The 16,276-nt window shown below is 42.9% G+C and overlaps 1 protein-coding gene and 1 long non-coding RNA gene across 2 annotated transcripts in view; one reads left to right on the top strand and one right to left on the bottom strand.

Moving 5' to 3' along the window:
- The window catches only part of FBXO11 (F-box protein 11), a 69,985-nt gene extending 60,192 nt beyond the window's left edge, over positions 1-9,793 (bottom strand). The window contains 1 exon segment of the mRNA XM_058420094.1: positions 9,372-9,793. Within this exon segment, the coding sequence (XP_058276077.1) occupies positions 9,372-9,483 (112 nt within the window). The 5' untranslated portion in view covers positions 9,484-9,793.
- Positions 9,794-10,016: 223 nt separating this feature from the next.
- LOC120750966 (uncharacterized) lies at positions 10,017-14,399 on the top strand. Its single transcript, XR_005700221.1, has 3 exons — positions 10,017-10,129; positions 10,490-10,575; positions 12,586-14,399. It is a non-coding gene; the product is annotated as an uncharacterized LOC120750966 (long non-coding RNA).
- The last annotated feature ends 1,877 nt before the right edge of the window (positions 14,400-16,276 follow it).

Raw genomic sequence — 16,276 nt, 5'->3', positions numbered from 1 at the left:
CATACACTGCAACTGCCCCGGCCCTTCGGTTTTCCAAGGTCATAGCTATCTTTTGTCCCTACCCACAGTCTCAGCTTGGACAGTTGCAGCCAACACAGGTCCAAGCAGATGAACAGAAGTTTCCAAATGAAACTTTAGAGTGAACTGGTTTATTTTGAGTAACTGCTCTTCAAAGACTATGGATGAATATCCAAGAAAATGGTCACAGATCTCACCACCTTCAGAGAAAGGTAAGGGCATCACATCTTGACAACGATTCATGCAACAACCATCTAAGAGCTGTAGTCTTTCAACTGAAGGAAATAGTAAACATTAATTTGAGCAGCCACAACACACAATTTATACTGATGACCCAAGAGCATTTGGGTCGCCTTTCTGGCCTCTTGCTTTCCCCATCGTCAGGAAAGGCTTCTTTAGCCAAAAAAACATTCAACTTCATCCTCGGCTCTTAGAAACAATGATTAAAATCTGAAGTTTTCCCATGCTTCTGCAGCATAATGTTCTTTCTAAAGGTACATTGATAAACTGAACTTCTTAAAGGTATGTTGATAAACTTTACAACTAGTTACTTGTCAAAGGACTACAGCAAGTCTGCACCAAGACCTATGTCTCGAATTCCAATTAAAGAAGAAATTTACACATTTCCTCTAACTTTTCCAAAAATAAGCAGCTTGGGAACTGTAAATTTTACCCAATTATCTCCCAGAAAAAACACTTTTTGACCAAATAAGAATGAAAAAACAGGGAGGATACTTTATATACACACAGGATCAGTAAAGCAGTACTTAAGTAATGAGATTAATCTGTGTAAGAAGAGGAACTGGAATAGATTCAAGAGACCGTTCTGAGTTTCTCTTTGGGAGCCTTAAGAATTCAGTAAGGCAGCAAGACAGAATGGCTGTATCACACTACTGAAAAGTATCTTCCTATAAGCATTTAAGTAGTATTTTAGATTTTTAACAATTATTGATGAACCAGACTGGACTGGATTTTCTGCTGCAAAAATCAAATTTCAAATAACAACTAAGCACTAAAAAGAAAATCAATTGTTTTATCTTTCATGTCATTTCAGATCAAATTCAAGTGCCATTTGTAGTAAATGGGAATCTTTCAGTTAGCCAGGATTTCAGTAGGCTCTGAATGAGAACACTGAAAATTGTTCCTGCAGTGTTATAATTATTTCAATTCCTAAGCATCTTCTGAAAGAAATCAAGGTAAAACGTACTTCTTCAAAAACAACGAAGAAGTATCCCAAGATACTGTGAAAAAAATAACTTGTTTCACATGTTTTTAAGTGCACTAATAAAGCTTTGTATGTTCTGCTAAAGAAAAACACACCTGGCAATTGTAGCATCTGACCGGTTTTCAGGATAGCATCTTTGCAGGATTTATTTCTTCAGCAAGGTATGGTCTCAAAACAGCAACAATACAGGAAAAGGGTGAAGTCCTCACCCTGCTGTCATACAGATACAACCAAAGTAGCTGAGAGACAGAAACTGCATTATTGTTTTAGCCAAGGCTCTTCAGCAGGCCTAACAATCCACATGTAAAAGGGAGTGCCTAGCAAGAGCATAATGAAAGAGGGTCAAGCGAACTCAAATTACCTTCCATTTGCCACAGGCTAAGAGCATACACATGAACAATTACTGTGAATTAGACACCACCGATCAGCTGACATATGGTAACCTGTCATCCCACAATAACTTGTCCAAATACAAAGATAGCTTGAAATTTAGACCTGCTGTAGAGCTACAAGTTTCCCCTATTCAGAAAGCAAGACACTAAACCCTCCTGGAACCTTTGCTTCTGGATGTGTAAGCTGAAAACAAGCAACAGAAGAGAACCCACAAATGAGAGCCCTTAAGGTAAACAGGCTGTTTCCAAATACTACAAACTGTGATTACCAAAAGGAAATAGTTACTGTAACATGACCTATTCACGCTAACCAGCCCTTCTATATAAAATCATGAACCATGATGACCATGAGACTGCAAATTCAGCTCTTCTGCTGGTGTGGACACTGATTATTCAAAATAAGTATAGGAATCCCAAGTACAGTTGTTGATTTGGCCTTGTTGCCATGTAGTGGCAATTCAAAGCAGGATAAAATCCAAGCTTTTGTCTCCAACCTCATTCCCAGGAGTGCTCATTTCTCTATGCTGTATGTACCTACCAAGCTCAATGCAGTCAATCAGCACAGAAAGAGTGAGGAAAAGCTTTATATGTTCTACCAGCACTAGACTGGCACTCACATGGTACAGCTGAATCAGTTTTTTGGAACACAGAACTGGTTGCACAAGAAGATAAACACTACCATTATTTCGATACTGGAATACCAGTGATATCCGGTATGTATGGGAAGCATATCTATACAGGCTTCTGAGGAATAACCTACACAGAGTCAGGATATAGCTGCTCAACAGAAACAAACCTAGGAGCCTGAGTGACAAGGTTTCCAGGCAGAGCTCAACTATGCAGCAGTCTGAGCTCCCAGAACAAAGCAGTGCCTGAACTCTCATATATAAGACATCAGAGGGACCTGACAAACCTGGCAACGGAATGGAAACTGCAGGTTTCTGTTACAACGAACAGTAGGTTTCATTGTGTGTCCCACAGCACAGAGCAGAGCACAGAGCCCCAGCAGTGTTGCAACAGCTCCTCTCAAATACACAGGACTGGCACCAGACACTGGGGAAGGCTCCAATCCCACACAACTGCCAAGGTGATCTAAGGGTGACCTGCAAGGGCAAGGGTCAGTCCCACTGATCACCAGCTGTCTTACGCCCTCACCCAACCCTGTAGTCAGACAGCTACAACAGCTGAAACAGCAGGTAACTACTGTTTGGGAGGCTTGGTTTCTGTGGTGACATGGTTCAGGGAGCTAAGGGTGTCAAAGCAAAGCAAACTCTGAGCATGGAGTTTGAAGCAGGAGAACCAGGACAACCCCTTTCTCTAACAAACAGGCTCTACAATTACTTAGCTCTCCTAGAAAAATGCAACTAAAAGGAAGTGTTTCAGAGGAGAGCACAAAAAGTAGTCCCCAAAAGCCTACTGAAAGAATTGCAGGTTTTATAAGTGTTCATTGCTTGTTTATCCCAGCTTCTCTCCACAAATGGGTAATAACTTTAAAAACAGGCAGCAGTATAATCAGGAAAATTGTTATTGAGAGCAACCATAATAACTACTATTCAAGCTATCTTTTAAGAAGGATTCCAGGTTCACAACTTTTAATCACCTCAAGAAAAGTTCATTAAACTTTCCAACAGGAAGTACAATGCCATAATAGAAGACGCCTCTAGAGCATCTAGAGCTTACTCTTTTCTTCTACAAAAATTTCAAAGCAGTAATATACTACAAAAGCAGAATTTTGATGTTCTGTAATTTTCACTGAATGTTTTAATCTGTTTTCTTTCCCTCCCCACTCCTTGACCCCCGGTTCACAAGAACTGAAGGACTCAGACTAAAAGCCTAGGTTATATTCAGATACTACAGCTTAGTACCACAAACAAGAATCACCAAGTTTTGATCCCTTTCCAATCCAAGTGCCGAATGCAGAAATATCGCAGAAGTAAGAAACAAAACAAAATACTTAATAATCTGAAAACATTAAAAGATTAGGTAATGACAAATTCAACTGAACAAACCTTCCATTTTCTCAATTCCGGCTAGTTCAGTCAGTTCACCTCTGCTTTTGTTACCCATACATTGCGCAGCTCTGGTTTAATTTTCCTATTGCATCTGCTGTAATATGTAAGACTAAATATATTTAATTGCTAACCAATGCAACTTAGAAACTGTACAGAAGCACACCACCTCCTCTTCCTAGCAGACCAGTTTACAGGCACAGCCTGCAAAAAGAAGTTTCTGTGTTGCCACAGGTGATGCATGTTAACAATGCACCTGGTGCATCCTCCTTCCAATTACCCCAGGGACCCAGAGGAGACTGTGGGCCAAAGGAGTTGTTCCGGCTGCAATGACAGCCCCTGGGATGCCACCTCTGTGTGTGTGTGCCCAGTGTGCTGAGCAAACACATGGCCCAGCAGCAGCTCTGCACAGGCAGTGCGCATTCAGCACTCGTGAGGCACACCAGACTGACCACACTGCTGAGGGAGCTGCCCATGGAAAGCAGGCTGCCAGCCTGACCTTCCCAGGCAGCTGCTGGGCTGACAGAGCATTCCTAGTGCTCCAATTCTATGCATATACATCAAAGCCTCATATCCAGTGCACAGAAAGTTTATTTATGCTCAACAAATGCTTCGTGCCTGCAAACCTGCAGCAAAAGCTTGACACACACTGCACAGCTTTGGTCTACTCTGTAACTGTTAATGGCCCAGGAAGCAGCGGAGCAAGGAGAGGAGCACAGAGCATAACCTTCCCCCAAAGCACAAAGATAAAAAATAGACCCATGGAGGAGGCTCCATTGTCTCTTAAACCACTGGGCTCCAAGTTTCTGTAACACAGAAAGTAAAAAAAGATTTGACATTTCTGGGAAACTATAATTGATGTTAGTGGTCTTATGATTGACTAAGATATACCAAAACTATAGGCAATGAACACTACTGTGTAATGCCAAGAACAAATACACTTGATTTTGATCTCTCCAAATGAAATAGAAAGCTTTAGCATAGGTTTAGGCATCTGTCCTACATGAAGCACAACAAAGGTACACAGATACTTCTTTGTATTCGTAATGCAGAATGAGGCTTTGGGAAACAGAAGTTGTACTTGAATAACCAAGTTTATAGACTCTAAACTCTTATCTGTAAGGTAGACTTTGGAAACTTTTCATTGCAAAAACAAGAATTATATTTCCATATGTGAATATATCTTTTCTCAGCCCATGACTCAATTTCAAGAAATAGAGAAAAGCCTTAACTAGATTTCTTTCCATGTGGACCAACGGATACCTGACTTGACTTCTTGCCCTAAGGGATGACCCTACAAAAACTGAAACCCATTTAGGTGCTTTGATGCAAGTCTGTGCATTTGCTTCAGAATAAGAGTAATGTAATTCAGTTACTTTTACTGCCCTGCACTCAACAAGTAAGCTTTTTGGTGCACATACTAAAAAAAAAAAATCATATATAATCATGCATGTGCTTATACACATACACTTGAAACAGAGCCAAATAAAGACTCCTTACTTTTCCTAAGATATTTATCTCAACATTACAAAATTCAAACTTTGTGAGCAAGGACTCTACTAAAGCTTAGTTTCTACGTTTATTTTACACAGCCTAACCTACTCTTTTTCCCAGTACGCCAAGCCCTCATGTCCCCTATACAGACAAATGACTAATTCAATTACCTTGTGTGCTGACAGGCCAGCTGGTTGCTGCTTCTTGGCATGAGTAGAGAGGGTGAGTTAAAAATGTCTTTCCCTCATTGTCTTTGTCCCCTGCCCAGCCAATAGTTTCCACAAAACTTAACTTCACACCCCTTTGTCAACTTTGGTTGAAATGAGCTAACAAGTTCGGAAGTTGCAGAGTGACACACAGACTGTATGAGTGTATGTATCTTGTTTTCACTGGAAAATAGATTGGGGCGAGGAGGGGAAGCAAACTTGCAAGGTAGGTTTACAGGCTGCATATATTAAATTTGCCTCAGCTCCAGAACTATTGACCCAGCTTAACCCAATCTAAATTGGAGTTGCCACAGTCCCACCACACCCACAGGCGTTCAGTGTTATCCCTTCCCTTGTAGCAGCACTCGTGCCAAAAATCAACCTGGGAAAAAAAAAAAGGCAGTTAGCATTTGGCGCAGGCAGCACTGGAGCCAGCTCCCTGCCTTGTCACATGGACACCGCCACCACGTAAGAGCAGCGCGCAGCACTGTGGCAGATGCAGCTGCCACAGCGCTACACACTGGGTATTTGTCAGCACACAGGAGCTGACCCTAAGAGCACTTCACTCTGGACACTGGAGCTCAGAACCTCATTAGTACTACATCCAGTGATGTGCTGGTTTTACAGAGGCATATATGCACTAATGGAGTTATTATTCTGAGAAGAACAGAAACAACAAAAAAATATTCACATGATAGCTCTGAGATTGACAATTTCACCTGCATTCCGCACAAGATCTTTTGATCTTTTAAAATAAATGTCTAACCTTGTCTTCTTCCTAAAACTAGCCAAACCTATACACTCAAGGAAGAAAAAAAGAGCACTATAAGCAAACATAGGAATATTTAATCATAAACATTACCAAGTTCAGATTTCCTTTTGGGTAGGCCTTTGTCCTAAAGAAAATAAAACGATACATCTATTCTATATCCTTCATGCAGAATTGCAAAACCACTGTAACCCCACTGGAGACTCAGAAGAGAGAAGGTAAAACAGAAGTGGCATAGTGTAGCCAGTGGCTAATTTAGATGGAGGGAGATGTGAAGAACAGAGGATAAGGCAAAACATCTTGGGACGTGTATCCTGATGGCATCTTATCTTGGCTGTACAACACTGTGAGTCTGGGGGAGAAAACATTTTTATCTGCAATCATTTATGATCTCCCTTCCCCACTCATCAGAACACAGGTACAAAGGCATTGTTCATCAATGTGTAATATAGACAGCAGGGTTATATATTCATTAGATTTGTTCCTACTACAAACAAAATGTGAATCAGTTCAGTATAAAGCACAGCTTTGTATGATTTTTAAATTCTAATACAGAACATCTGAGGATTTTTATAAAAGCACTTTTTCCCAGTGATCTATTTATTAACAATAGGCATCAATAACTTTTTTACCTGATTTTAACCCAGTAGTGAACGTTACAGCTGTTACTCAGTTGTAAAACACTGTCTACTTACACAGCAATAAATAATAAATAAAGCTCAAGATCTAGTACATGTTTTACTAAGCAATCTAATGATATGAAACATGAAGTTCCAAAGATTAACTGTGAGCTGTATTATCAACTCCGTCCCATGTAATAAGTACGGAGCTGTAATATGAAGCAGGAAAGAAATTAACAATTAAAAAAAAAAAAAAATGTGTTCAGTCACAGCTGTACTCACAGTATCCAGTAAGAGGTTTTTTTAAACAAATTTAAATCTGACTTCAATGGAAACCCTTTCCTAATAACTTATACTGATTCTTTTGTACAGCCTTTTTCAAAATGACCTACATTGCTTGGGAATAAAGGTGAAAAATGTCAACACTGATTTGCATGGTATAATCTAGCCCCAGTATATCGGCTTTTAATTTAGTAGCATTATTCATCAGCCTTTACTGCAATAGCCCTGCACAAAGCGATCAAAGTCACAGGTAAAACTGACATTACTTTCCAGATACAGTGGATCAGACCTTGCAAATCCTGAGACAGAACAGAAACTGTACTAGAGACACTCCAAATGTAGACAGAACACTAATGAAAAAAAAAAAAAATTAATGCTGTTAATACATTTTTGGGCAAGTGAGACTAGCACAACTGACCTTCAAACATGCAAGGAAAAAGCTAGCAGTGATCCACATGGAACAATAATTTCCACAAACCATGGAATTTGATTTTGTTATAATTTCATCACCACTGAGTGGTGAACAGCACAGAACAATGTAAAAAAAAAAATAAATTAGGTGATTCCAGAGTTTCAGAAATGTCAGAGTAATACAAACACACTTCAGCCTCACATTTTAATAGATAAAGTTTCTGCCTGTATCTTTAGCAAATTAGTAACATATGAAGAGTGGCAGTCCAATGTAAAACTGAATAATCACTGCATTTAATCCATAAGCACATCATTCTGGATGCCTTTTGTAAGTTGTATTTCAATCTGTTTAAAAGGCAAAGTCAGCCACGGGGTTGAAAAAATCCCTATATTCTGTATATGGAACATTGATTATGAAAACCTTCAGTGTATGTCTTTGAGAGTTCTTTTTTTGCTGTTGTTTTGCTTTATTTTCTTTGTTGTTGTTTTTCTTTTAAATGTCAGTATACCAGAGAAGTCATTTTAATCATATAATTACTGAAGATTTTGGAAGGTTTACACAAGACCCATAATTGGGCATAAGACATCACATCCTCTGGTTATATACACAGCAATCTGGTCTGGGTAACATTCTTTGCTCTGACCAATGTGTGCGAGGGGGGGCGGGGGAAGGAAGGGGAGGGAAGGGAGGGGGAGGAATGGAGAATTAAAAATACTTCCTCAGATTAAATTTTCTTTACTTCGTTTACTTAAAATGTTTTGATTGTATAAAATGCACTAAAATATTTATCGCGACGTATCTCCGTAGTTAAACACCTTGTTCTTAATGTGATATCCTAGATATTCAAACAAAAGACATTCATCTGACAATGAAGCCCTTTTTTTTTTTTTTTTTTTTTTTTAATTTTAATTTTAAAAAGACATTTGTACACCTAAGACCGCACCACGGATCAGTCTCCTTTATCACACCGGAGTTGTGACAGGTAATGCATAAAAAATTAAAATCCAATCCACCAGATAAGACATGCAAAATGTCTCCTCCAATCCCACCCCCATCTCGCCTTAAAAAAAAAAAAAAAAAAAAAAAAAAAAAAAAAAAAAAAAAAGCCCGGCCACCACCAGCCCTGTACATTCGGAGCACACGCACAGTGGCACCCTCAGAGCCACCACTGGGGCGACAGCGACAGGCCCGAGAGGCCGCCACCCCCGAGCCCCCCCCGCACCCCGCTCCGGGCTCCATGAGGAGCGAATCCCACCTCGCCGCTTCCTCAAGCCCTCACACAATGGTGCCTTCCCCCAACAGCTCCGAATTGTCAACATTTTGACGCTAGGCCCCGGCCGGGCAGGGCTGAGGCGCGGGCGGCCCGAGCCCCCGCTCCGCCCCGGGGCCGCGGGGGCGGTGTGGCCGGGGGGGATCAATGGCCGATGGGCAGCGGCCCCCCCGCGGGCTCTGGAGCCGGAGCCCGAACTGCGCAGCAGGCGCGGCGCGGCGGGCCCGGCCCCGCGGAGCCTCGGCCAGACATGGGGCCGCCGCCCCCGGACACCATTTCGGGGAAGGTACCGCCGCAAGTCGCCCGGCACCACCGCCTCCCCCCGCCCCGCAGTTCCCTCGGCCGCTCTCCCCCCGCGCCTCTCGGGGGCCCGGCCCGCCGCTCCCCGGAGAAAGGCACCGGTATTCCCGGGGGGCGAGGGCGGCTCGCCCGCTCGCGGTCCCCGGGGACGGGGCGGGGGCGAGGCGGGGGGGGGGGGGGGTGTCCTGTCCCGGGGGGCCGCGGGCGATCGGCTCCCCCCTCCCCAGCCGAGGAAGGGGCCGAGCCCCCGCCTCCCCCCGAGCTGGGGCAGAGCCCGAGCCAAACAAAGCGCGGCCTGAGCGGGAGCCAAGGGTGAAGCAGCCTGGGCTTTTCCTGCCGGTCTCCGCGCAGGGCGGGCCCCGAGCCCGGCTTACCCCGATCCCCGGCGGCGGCGGCGGCGTTGTTCCTCTCCTGCTGCTGCTGCTGCACCGGGCGCGGCCTGGACACTCGCCTGGGTCTCCTGTTGGCGGCTCGGACCGAGTTCATTTGCCGGCTCGTGTGGGCGGCGGGAGGGGAGGGGGGGAATCCTCCGGCAACCGGTGCCTCGGCGGAGACGGGGGCGCTCGGAGGGAGCCCCGGGGCGGCCGCCTCGCAGGCGCAGGCAGCAGGGAAGGGCGGGGGGGAAATCTCCGGGCGCGGGTCCCGCCGCCGCTGCCCGCTCGCTCGAAGGTAGAGGAGCCGCCGGTTCTCCCAGCACTGCTGTGGGGGACGATGGCGCCGCGCCCCCCCGTCCCGGCCCCCGGCGATCCCGCGGTCCTGCCCGGCTCAGGCCCGTCGCTGCTCCGTGGCAGGAGGAGCCATTGACACCGCCAGGGACGCGCTCGCGAGCGGGCGGCCGTTGGGCGGCCGTGCTCCGCCAATCGCCGCGCCCCACACAAACGGCTGGCGAGGGCGCGGCCAATCCGCAATGCCGTACTATCGGTGCGCGGGTAGGGGAGGGGCGGGCGGGCGGCGCGGCGCGGGGTGGGGCGGCGCGGTGCCTATAAAAGGCCGGGGCCGCGCGTGCGGGGCGGCAATGGCGGCGCTCGGGCCCGCTTGTGGTGGTTGTGCCCCTGTGGAGCCGGGCCTGTGGCGGCCCGGAAGCTGCCGGGGACGCCGGCAACGGAGGGGCCCGGCAGGCTCTACTTAGGCGGTGTGTGATGAAAGAGAGAAGGCGGGCGTCTGGCGACGGTGCCTTGTTGTGGTGCCGTGCGCCTTGGTAACCCAGCCTGGGCTGGGATTAGCCGTGGTGTGGGTGCCGGCTCGTATAGGTTTCCTGACTGGTTGTTAACCATTTTTCCCGTCTGGATTTGTGTATATTCCTTGGCCGGTGTGCCCACTCGTGTTTGTGCTGTAGTTTGCTAATATAGCGATCATTTTTTCTTTTGGGCTTTAGACGAGTGTATGAGGCTTTTCTTTCTTTATTATGTTTGTTGTGTTGGTGCTCAGCTGATGGCCTCAGAGCAGGAAGGAAAGTAAACGAAGCTAGCTTGTGGTCTTTTTTCCTTTTCAGGAATCACTTAATAAAATGGATGGCGCAACACAAGCAGTATGGAAGAGATCTCTTTATATCAGGAATCTGCCTCTAATGCTGTGAAGGTGGGTTTGTGCGGAGTCCTACTTACACTAAGCTGTGGGAGCTTCTGGATCCAGGGCCGTCGTCTATGCCTGAAAAGCAAGAGTGTTATCTGGTATAAAATGTAAATAAATGATGGTAATTAAAAACACGTTGGGTAGGAGCTTGTTTCAAGCTGACAAATGAAGGTATAATATAGCTAAAGGAAATGACAGCTTTTAAAAAGAAAAAATACTTTTAAAGTATTTATACTTGAGATTCTAAAGGAAAGGACAGTGAAATTCTAATTCTTAGTTCATATTAGACCAAATATAAACATATGAGAAACCTCAGTAGTTTTTAAGGAGCACTTTTTAGACTTAACATTTTGTTGCCTTAAAAGAGTGACTGGAGAAACAGTGGAGGATGTTTGTCCATGTCAGAGGGAAGTAATTCTTGCCAACTTCTCTGATACTAAGGGAAGAAATAATGAAGTTAAGCTCCTGTGGGAAGAACTTTGTAGGGAAAAAGAATATAAACATCAGTCTGTTTGGGGCCAGTTTCTGTCATAACGATTACCAGGCTAGTGTGCTGAACATTCTGTAGAGCTACATAATTACATGTAAATATCATTAAAGTATTTTTATTTTTGGTAGTAGCATTGTGGAATTGCTTTAACTCTTGAATGCAAAGACTAACCCTACGCAGGTATTTTGCTGAATTTGTGAACTTACTGTGTCATGGTTGAGGATTTTTTCCCCTCATTGAAAACTTCTAGTCTTTAAACTGAGTATTTCAATTGTTTGAATCCATTTCTCTTCAGCTCTTCTAATTGTGCTCTCTTCACCAAGCAAATGAATTCTTAGTGTCACAAGATTACCTGAAATTGCTCAATGTAGGTATTCTCCAAGTTTGTAGTACTCTAAATCTTTGAAAGCTTGTTCAAGGATGGATGACAAGCTAATTTTCACATGAAGCCTTCAAGAATCTAAAGGTTCTGATACTAGAATAAAACATGATCTAATCAAAGCAAACTCTAAGCTTCCTTAAGAAGTCTTGAACTAGTTGAAACTGAATGGTCTCTTGTCCTACAAAAACACTTTCTGTAATTAGCTCCTTAAGGTCCAAGATGTTCTCTCACTGACAACCAAATTACATCAAGGGCAATCTATAGAAGTTATGCAGGAATTTGGGATAAATCTGAGTTGATAGGACGAGAACCTCATGCTGAATAATACAGACTTGGTTTAGTTACTTAGTAAATTACTGAGGCAAAAAAAAAAGTAATTCCTGTAAGTATTCAGTGTTTGCTTACAAGGGATGGAGTAAAGAAATACTTGCAGTGCTCTTGTCTGATATTCTTGGCTGTGCTTTAGAAGGCCAGACAGTAGAAAGCCTGAAAACTCATCAAAGCATTGACTAAATCTCTGAATCTCTCCTCATAGCTGTTAAATGTATCCAGTCTGGGACTTGATCATAATTTCAGGTTTGTCAGTCTTTAAAAACATTGTGCTTAGCCATCCTATGTGTCCCTTGCTTCTGCAAAGCCTCTGCAAAGGAAAACAGCATTCTGTAATGGAAATGGCACTGAAAGCCCAAATTAATTTGGGCTTCATTGTATTGACCACTGTGGAGGTGCTTTAAGCCATTCTGTATGATGTGCTAGTAAGCCATTCCTGAATGTGGGTGTGATTTATACTGGCAAGATAATTTTGCCTTTGTCAAGCCAGCTTTTTTCTTTATTTAAATTAGGAAGAGAGCTAAACTGTACGGTGATCTTTTTGCATAATTGTTGACAATAGAAATGCTTGCTGGGCTGGTTATGTTGGCCACAAATCACCTTTTGGTGACCCTTGAACAGCCTGACATTATGAACAGAAAGATGTAAGACCTGGGTAGAAGAGCTTGCTTGGAGCATTTATAGCATAAGCAATTTGGACAGAGTTGTCAAGTGCAAGCTCATCATGTTTAGACCATCTTCTAAGCTGCACTGAACTTCAAATGTGTGTGTATTTAAATGTTAATGATAACTGGTTCTCTGTTTCTTCTTCAAGAGTTGGCTGCTGCTTTGAAGAGATCACCTTCCTTCCTGCATGTTGGAAGAGATGCCACAGAGTGCTTAGTGATAACAGTAACTTGCTAATTATGTGTTAACACAGAAGAGTTAGAGATGAAGCAGCTTCATAGAGAGATGTAGTGCAAGTTGTCATGAAGGGGATTCCTGTTTGTGGGGGTGATGTGCAGAGAAAGAGTAACTTTGAGTCGGCTGACTTTCTCTAAAGTAAGACTGTTAAAACACCTTAAATATCAAGACAGGGAATCTGCTTCTTTTTTAGAATCTCAAAGTATTGCTGAGAGATTAGAGGTCACTGAATAAGCAGGATTGGGAATTTACTGTGGGACATTATAAAGTGTTAAGTCAGCAAGGCTGATTGTGGCCAGGGTGATCTGCAGGAATCACCACTATTTCATTCTATTTAATGTATATATCCACAAGTAACCTGAAAAGCCTTGCTTCAGAGCCTATTAGAAATGCTTTGAATGTGGGACAGATTCATTTAAGTTGTCATGATCCATCCTTACCCTGAAGATGCAGATATTGCTTTTACAGTTGATCAAAACAAATCTAAGATAACAGGTTTCAGTGAATCTGTGAATTACTTCCACGGGGTTCACAAAACGTAAGTAAAGGCAGACTTCAACTTGTATATGATGTCCTAAAGCTCTATTTAAAAATTATTCAGAAACCATAATTTTGAAAATTAAAAACAAAAAAACCAAACCCAACCAACAAACCACCCCTTTGCCCCTAATTTCTGGCTTTTAATTAAGTGACAAATGCATAGTCCTCTCCCTAGCTTTTGCTTCCTAATATTTGTGAGAGAACAAGAAACATTTTGAGAACATGGTTAGAGTTTATTATACAAAGCCCACCTCAGAGCCTTTAGCTACAGCTTGTAGATTTGAACAAGAAAATACAAGGAGTCTCTTTTCTTTCTTTTTTTTTTTTTTTCTTTTTTTTTTCTTTTTTTTGTGCTTTTTAATCAATTCAAGTGGTTTTGCAAAGGAACCACATGTCTCTCCCTCTCTGTATGGATGAAAGTGAATCAGAAAGGGCTGAAATGACTTGTCCAAGAGCATTTCGAGGCTATTAACAGGGCTATGAACAGAACCCAGGGTAAAGGAGTCCTTATCGAAGGCTTTCTCCATGGTGTCAGGTTACTGCTTTCAGAAGTATAAGAATTTTGCCTATTATTTCTGACCGTCTCATATGCTGCTAATATGTCCCTGGACTAAAAATACTGCATTGAGGATTTGGGACTGACCCAGTGAGAATTTCTGACTTGTAGCTCTTTAAACTTAGAGGGTTGTTTCTCCTAAGATTGAAAGTTGTGGGCCTTTCATAAGTAGCTATTGATACCTAGGACTGGTTGAATGTGCTTGCTGTGCAACTCAAAAATTCCAATGTCATTTTGTTGCAATGTCTCTGACCCTCAGTTCCTCTTAACTGTGTTTTACAACCCATCTCATGCAGCTAGAATCTTCCCACTCCTGCAGAAAAAGACTCTTAAATCTCTCCTCCTTTTACCATTTTTTTTTTTACCATTTTACCTTTTAGCCATGTCTCCTGAAATTCAGCTTGATGTTAGCTGACCTTCCTGGGTTGCCTTCTGGGTGAAAGTCTGTGGCTGGGATGTTTTCTGTTGCTATACCAACCTGGTTTCTGCACTAAAAATAAAGACCTCAGGGTGGGGAATGTGTGTTGTTTCCTATAAGCTCACATGACTGTTGCAACATGTTTATCTAACGTGTTAATTCTAATTCTGCCCTAACAAAAGCTCTCTGGAAGCATGAGTGGTACTTCAGTTCTCACTAATTTTTTTTTAATAAAAGTAACTTCTAAAAAAAATCCTGGAGGGATTGTGTCTGAGTTTTAAAGCATTATTAGCTGTCTTGGTAGAAATTTCATAGCTAGATATCTACACAGCTGCCTTCTGGATTTTTTGGGGAATATGTTCTGGGGGGGGGAGAGGGAGTATGGAGCTGTTTCAAGTATCCATTCTATATTTTCAGCCCATTTTTCCTGATAGTACCCAACGAAATACCCAAACTTGGTCCTCTGGATTGTGCTGAATTTGGGTGTTTCAGATAGTCTGAACTGATACAAAGCTTCATTTTTTAAATTAATTAAAATAGATTGGGTATGAATCACATAATTTTATGGGTGTTGAGATTATTTTGACTTGGTGGCTCTCATTTGCTCAAGGTTTGCTTCTTGCTGTTCATTTTCAGATTCACATGTACATAGATCAAGTATGGGCTTCACTCAGTTTTTATTCCTTGGAGCCTACTTTTGTTTTGCACATTGTATCAGCAGCGTGTCCATATGATGTGTTCTGTCTTTAGAGCTGGGGTTTTCTGCCCACCCAAATAAGGCTGGTGTGGGTGTTTTTTGTATTGCCTTAGAGAGGATGCAGCCTGAAGAGATCTTTCAATATAATGAATTGAGTTGGGTCCCAAATGAGAAATGTTTACAAGAAGTACATCCAATACTCCCAGCTGGAAAACTCAATCATTCATAATACCAGGAGGCTGGAGTTACATGAGGGCCTGGCTCCAGATTTAGACCTACCAAAGGAAAATAATGGCTTCTTTATGAAATTTTTTGGTGATTTTGGGGGTGGTTCTTCCCTAAAAATATCTCAGTGGGATTCTGAACTCCCCATTTTCGCAAAGTACTTAGTTCCCTGAAGCTGGTCTATCCCAGGCCTAGAGGGGCAGGAGAAGTTAGGGGCAGGAGAAGTTAGGGCCACTTTGCTTCACCTTTGTTATGAACAGCTAAATATGAAACAAGTATGAGGAATCCCACTCTTCATTTTCAATGTGTCAAACAATTGGCAGCATTGCAGAGCAGCCAGAGGTGGGGTGCTTAAGTGGGGTTTTGTATCTCCATACAGAGAAGGGTCAGCAGTGAGAAGTGATGCTGCTTTCAACCTGAAGGCAGGAAGACAAAAGTGGTCTCACCATCAGTGCATGAATATAGCTGCCTTCATTTCAAATATAGAGAGCAGGTGGGTGTGGGTTTTATTGGTACTGACAGTTTTAACCCTAACAACAACTGTTTTTGTTAACTGTTGGGAATGAGTTCTTCATGGTAAAAAGAGAGAGATTACAGTTTTTCACTTTGCTGCCTGGTAGACAGATGCCATTTTAAATGAACTGCTCCAAAGCTATATCCTTTTCTACCATAAGAGTTCTCTCAGTAGAGAAAGATTGCACCTGTCCAGGAAAAAAAAAAAGTGTAGCATATTGTGTATATATGTCTTGCCATCTTGCTCCTTATCTAGTTTGAGCAGGTAGAAAAGAGGAATTTAGGTCCTTTTTCTCCATCTTGCTGTCTCAGGTGGACCTCTTGGTTGTGCCCTATTTGATAACTGGGGATAAGTTGTAATTATTTTTATGACCAAGAGATATTCTATCAGAAAGCGTTTTTTGGATACCCTGAAGAGTATTTTGCAGTTGGGATCCAAGTTGTTGCCCTTAAGAAATTATCCTGCTCTTCACAGTCAAGTTTTTGCTGCCCCTACCCTGTACCCTGTCCTTTCTACCAGCATTTCTGCAGCAGCACAGGCAGATGGAGGGGGTAAAATGACTGCAAACTAATCCAGCTGAGGGCACAGCTATTTTCAGACATGTGCAATGGTAGTGCAGAAACATGGTGGGGAAGCATGGCCCTTACGTGAA

Source organism: Hirundo rustica, chromosome 3, assembly GCF_015227805.2.
Source record: "Hirundo rustica isolate bHirRus1 chromosome 3, bHirRus1.pri.v3, whole genome shotgun sequence".
Taxonomy (NCBI): Eukaryota; Metazoa; Chordata; class Aves; order Passeriformes; family Hirundinidae; genus Hirundo; species Hirundo rustica.
This window is presented reverse-complemented; position numbering and strand designations above follow the sequence as displayed.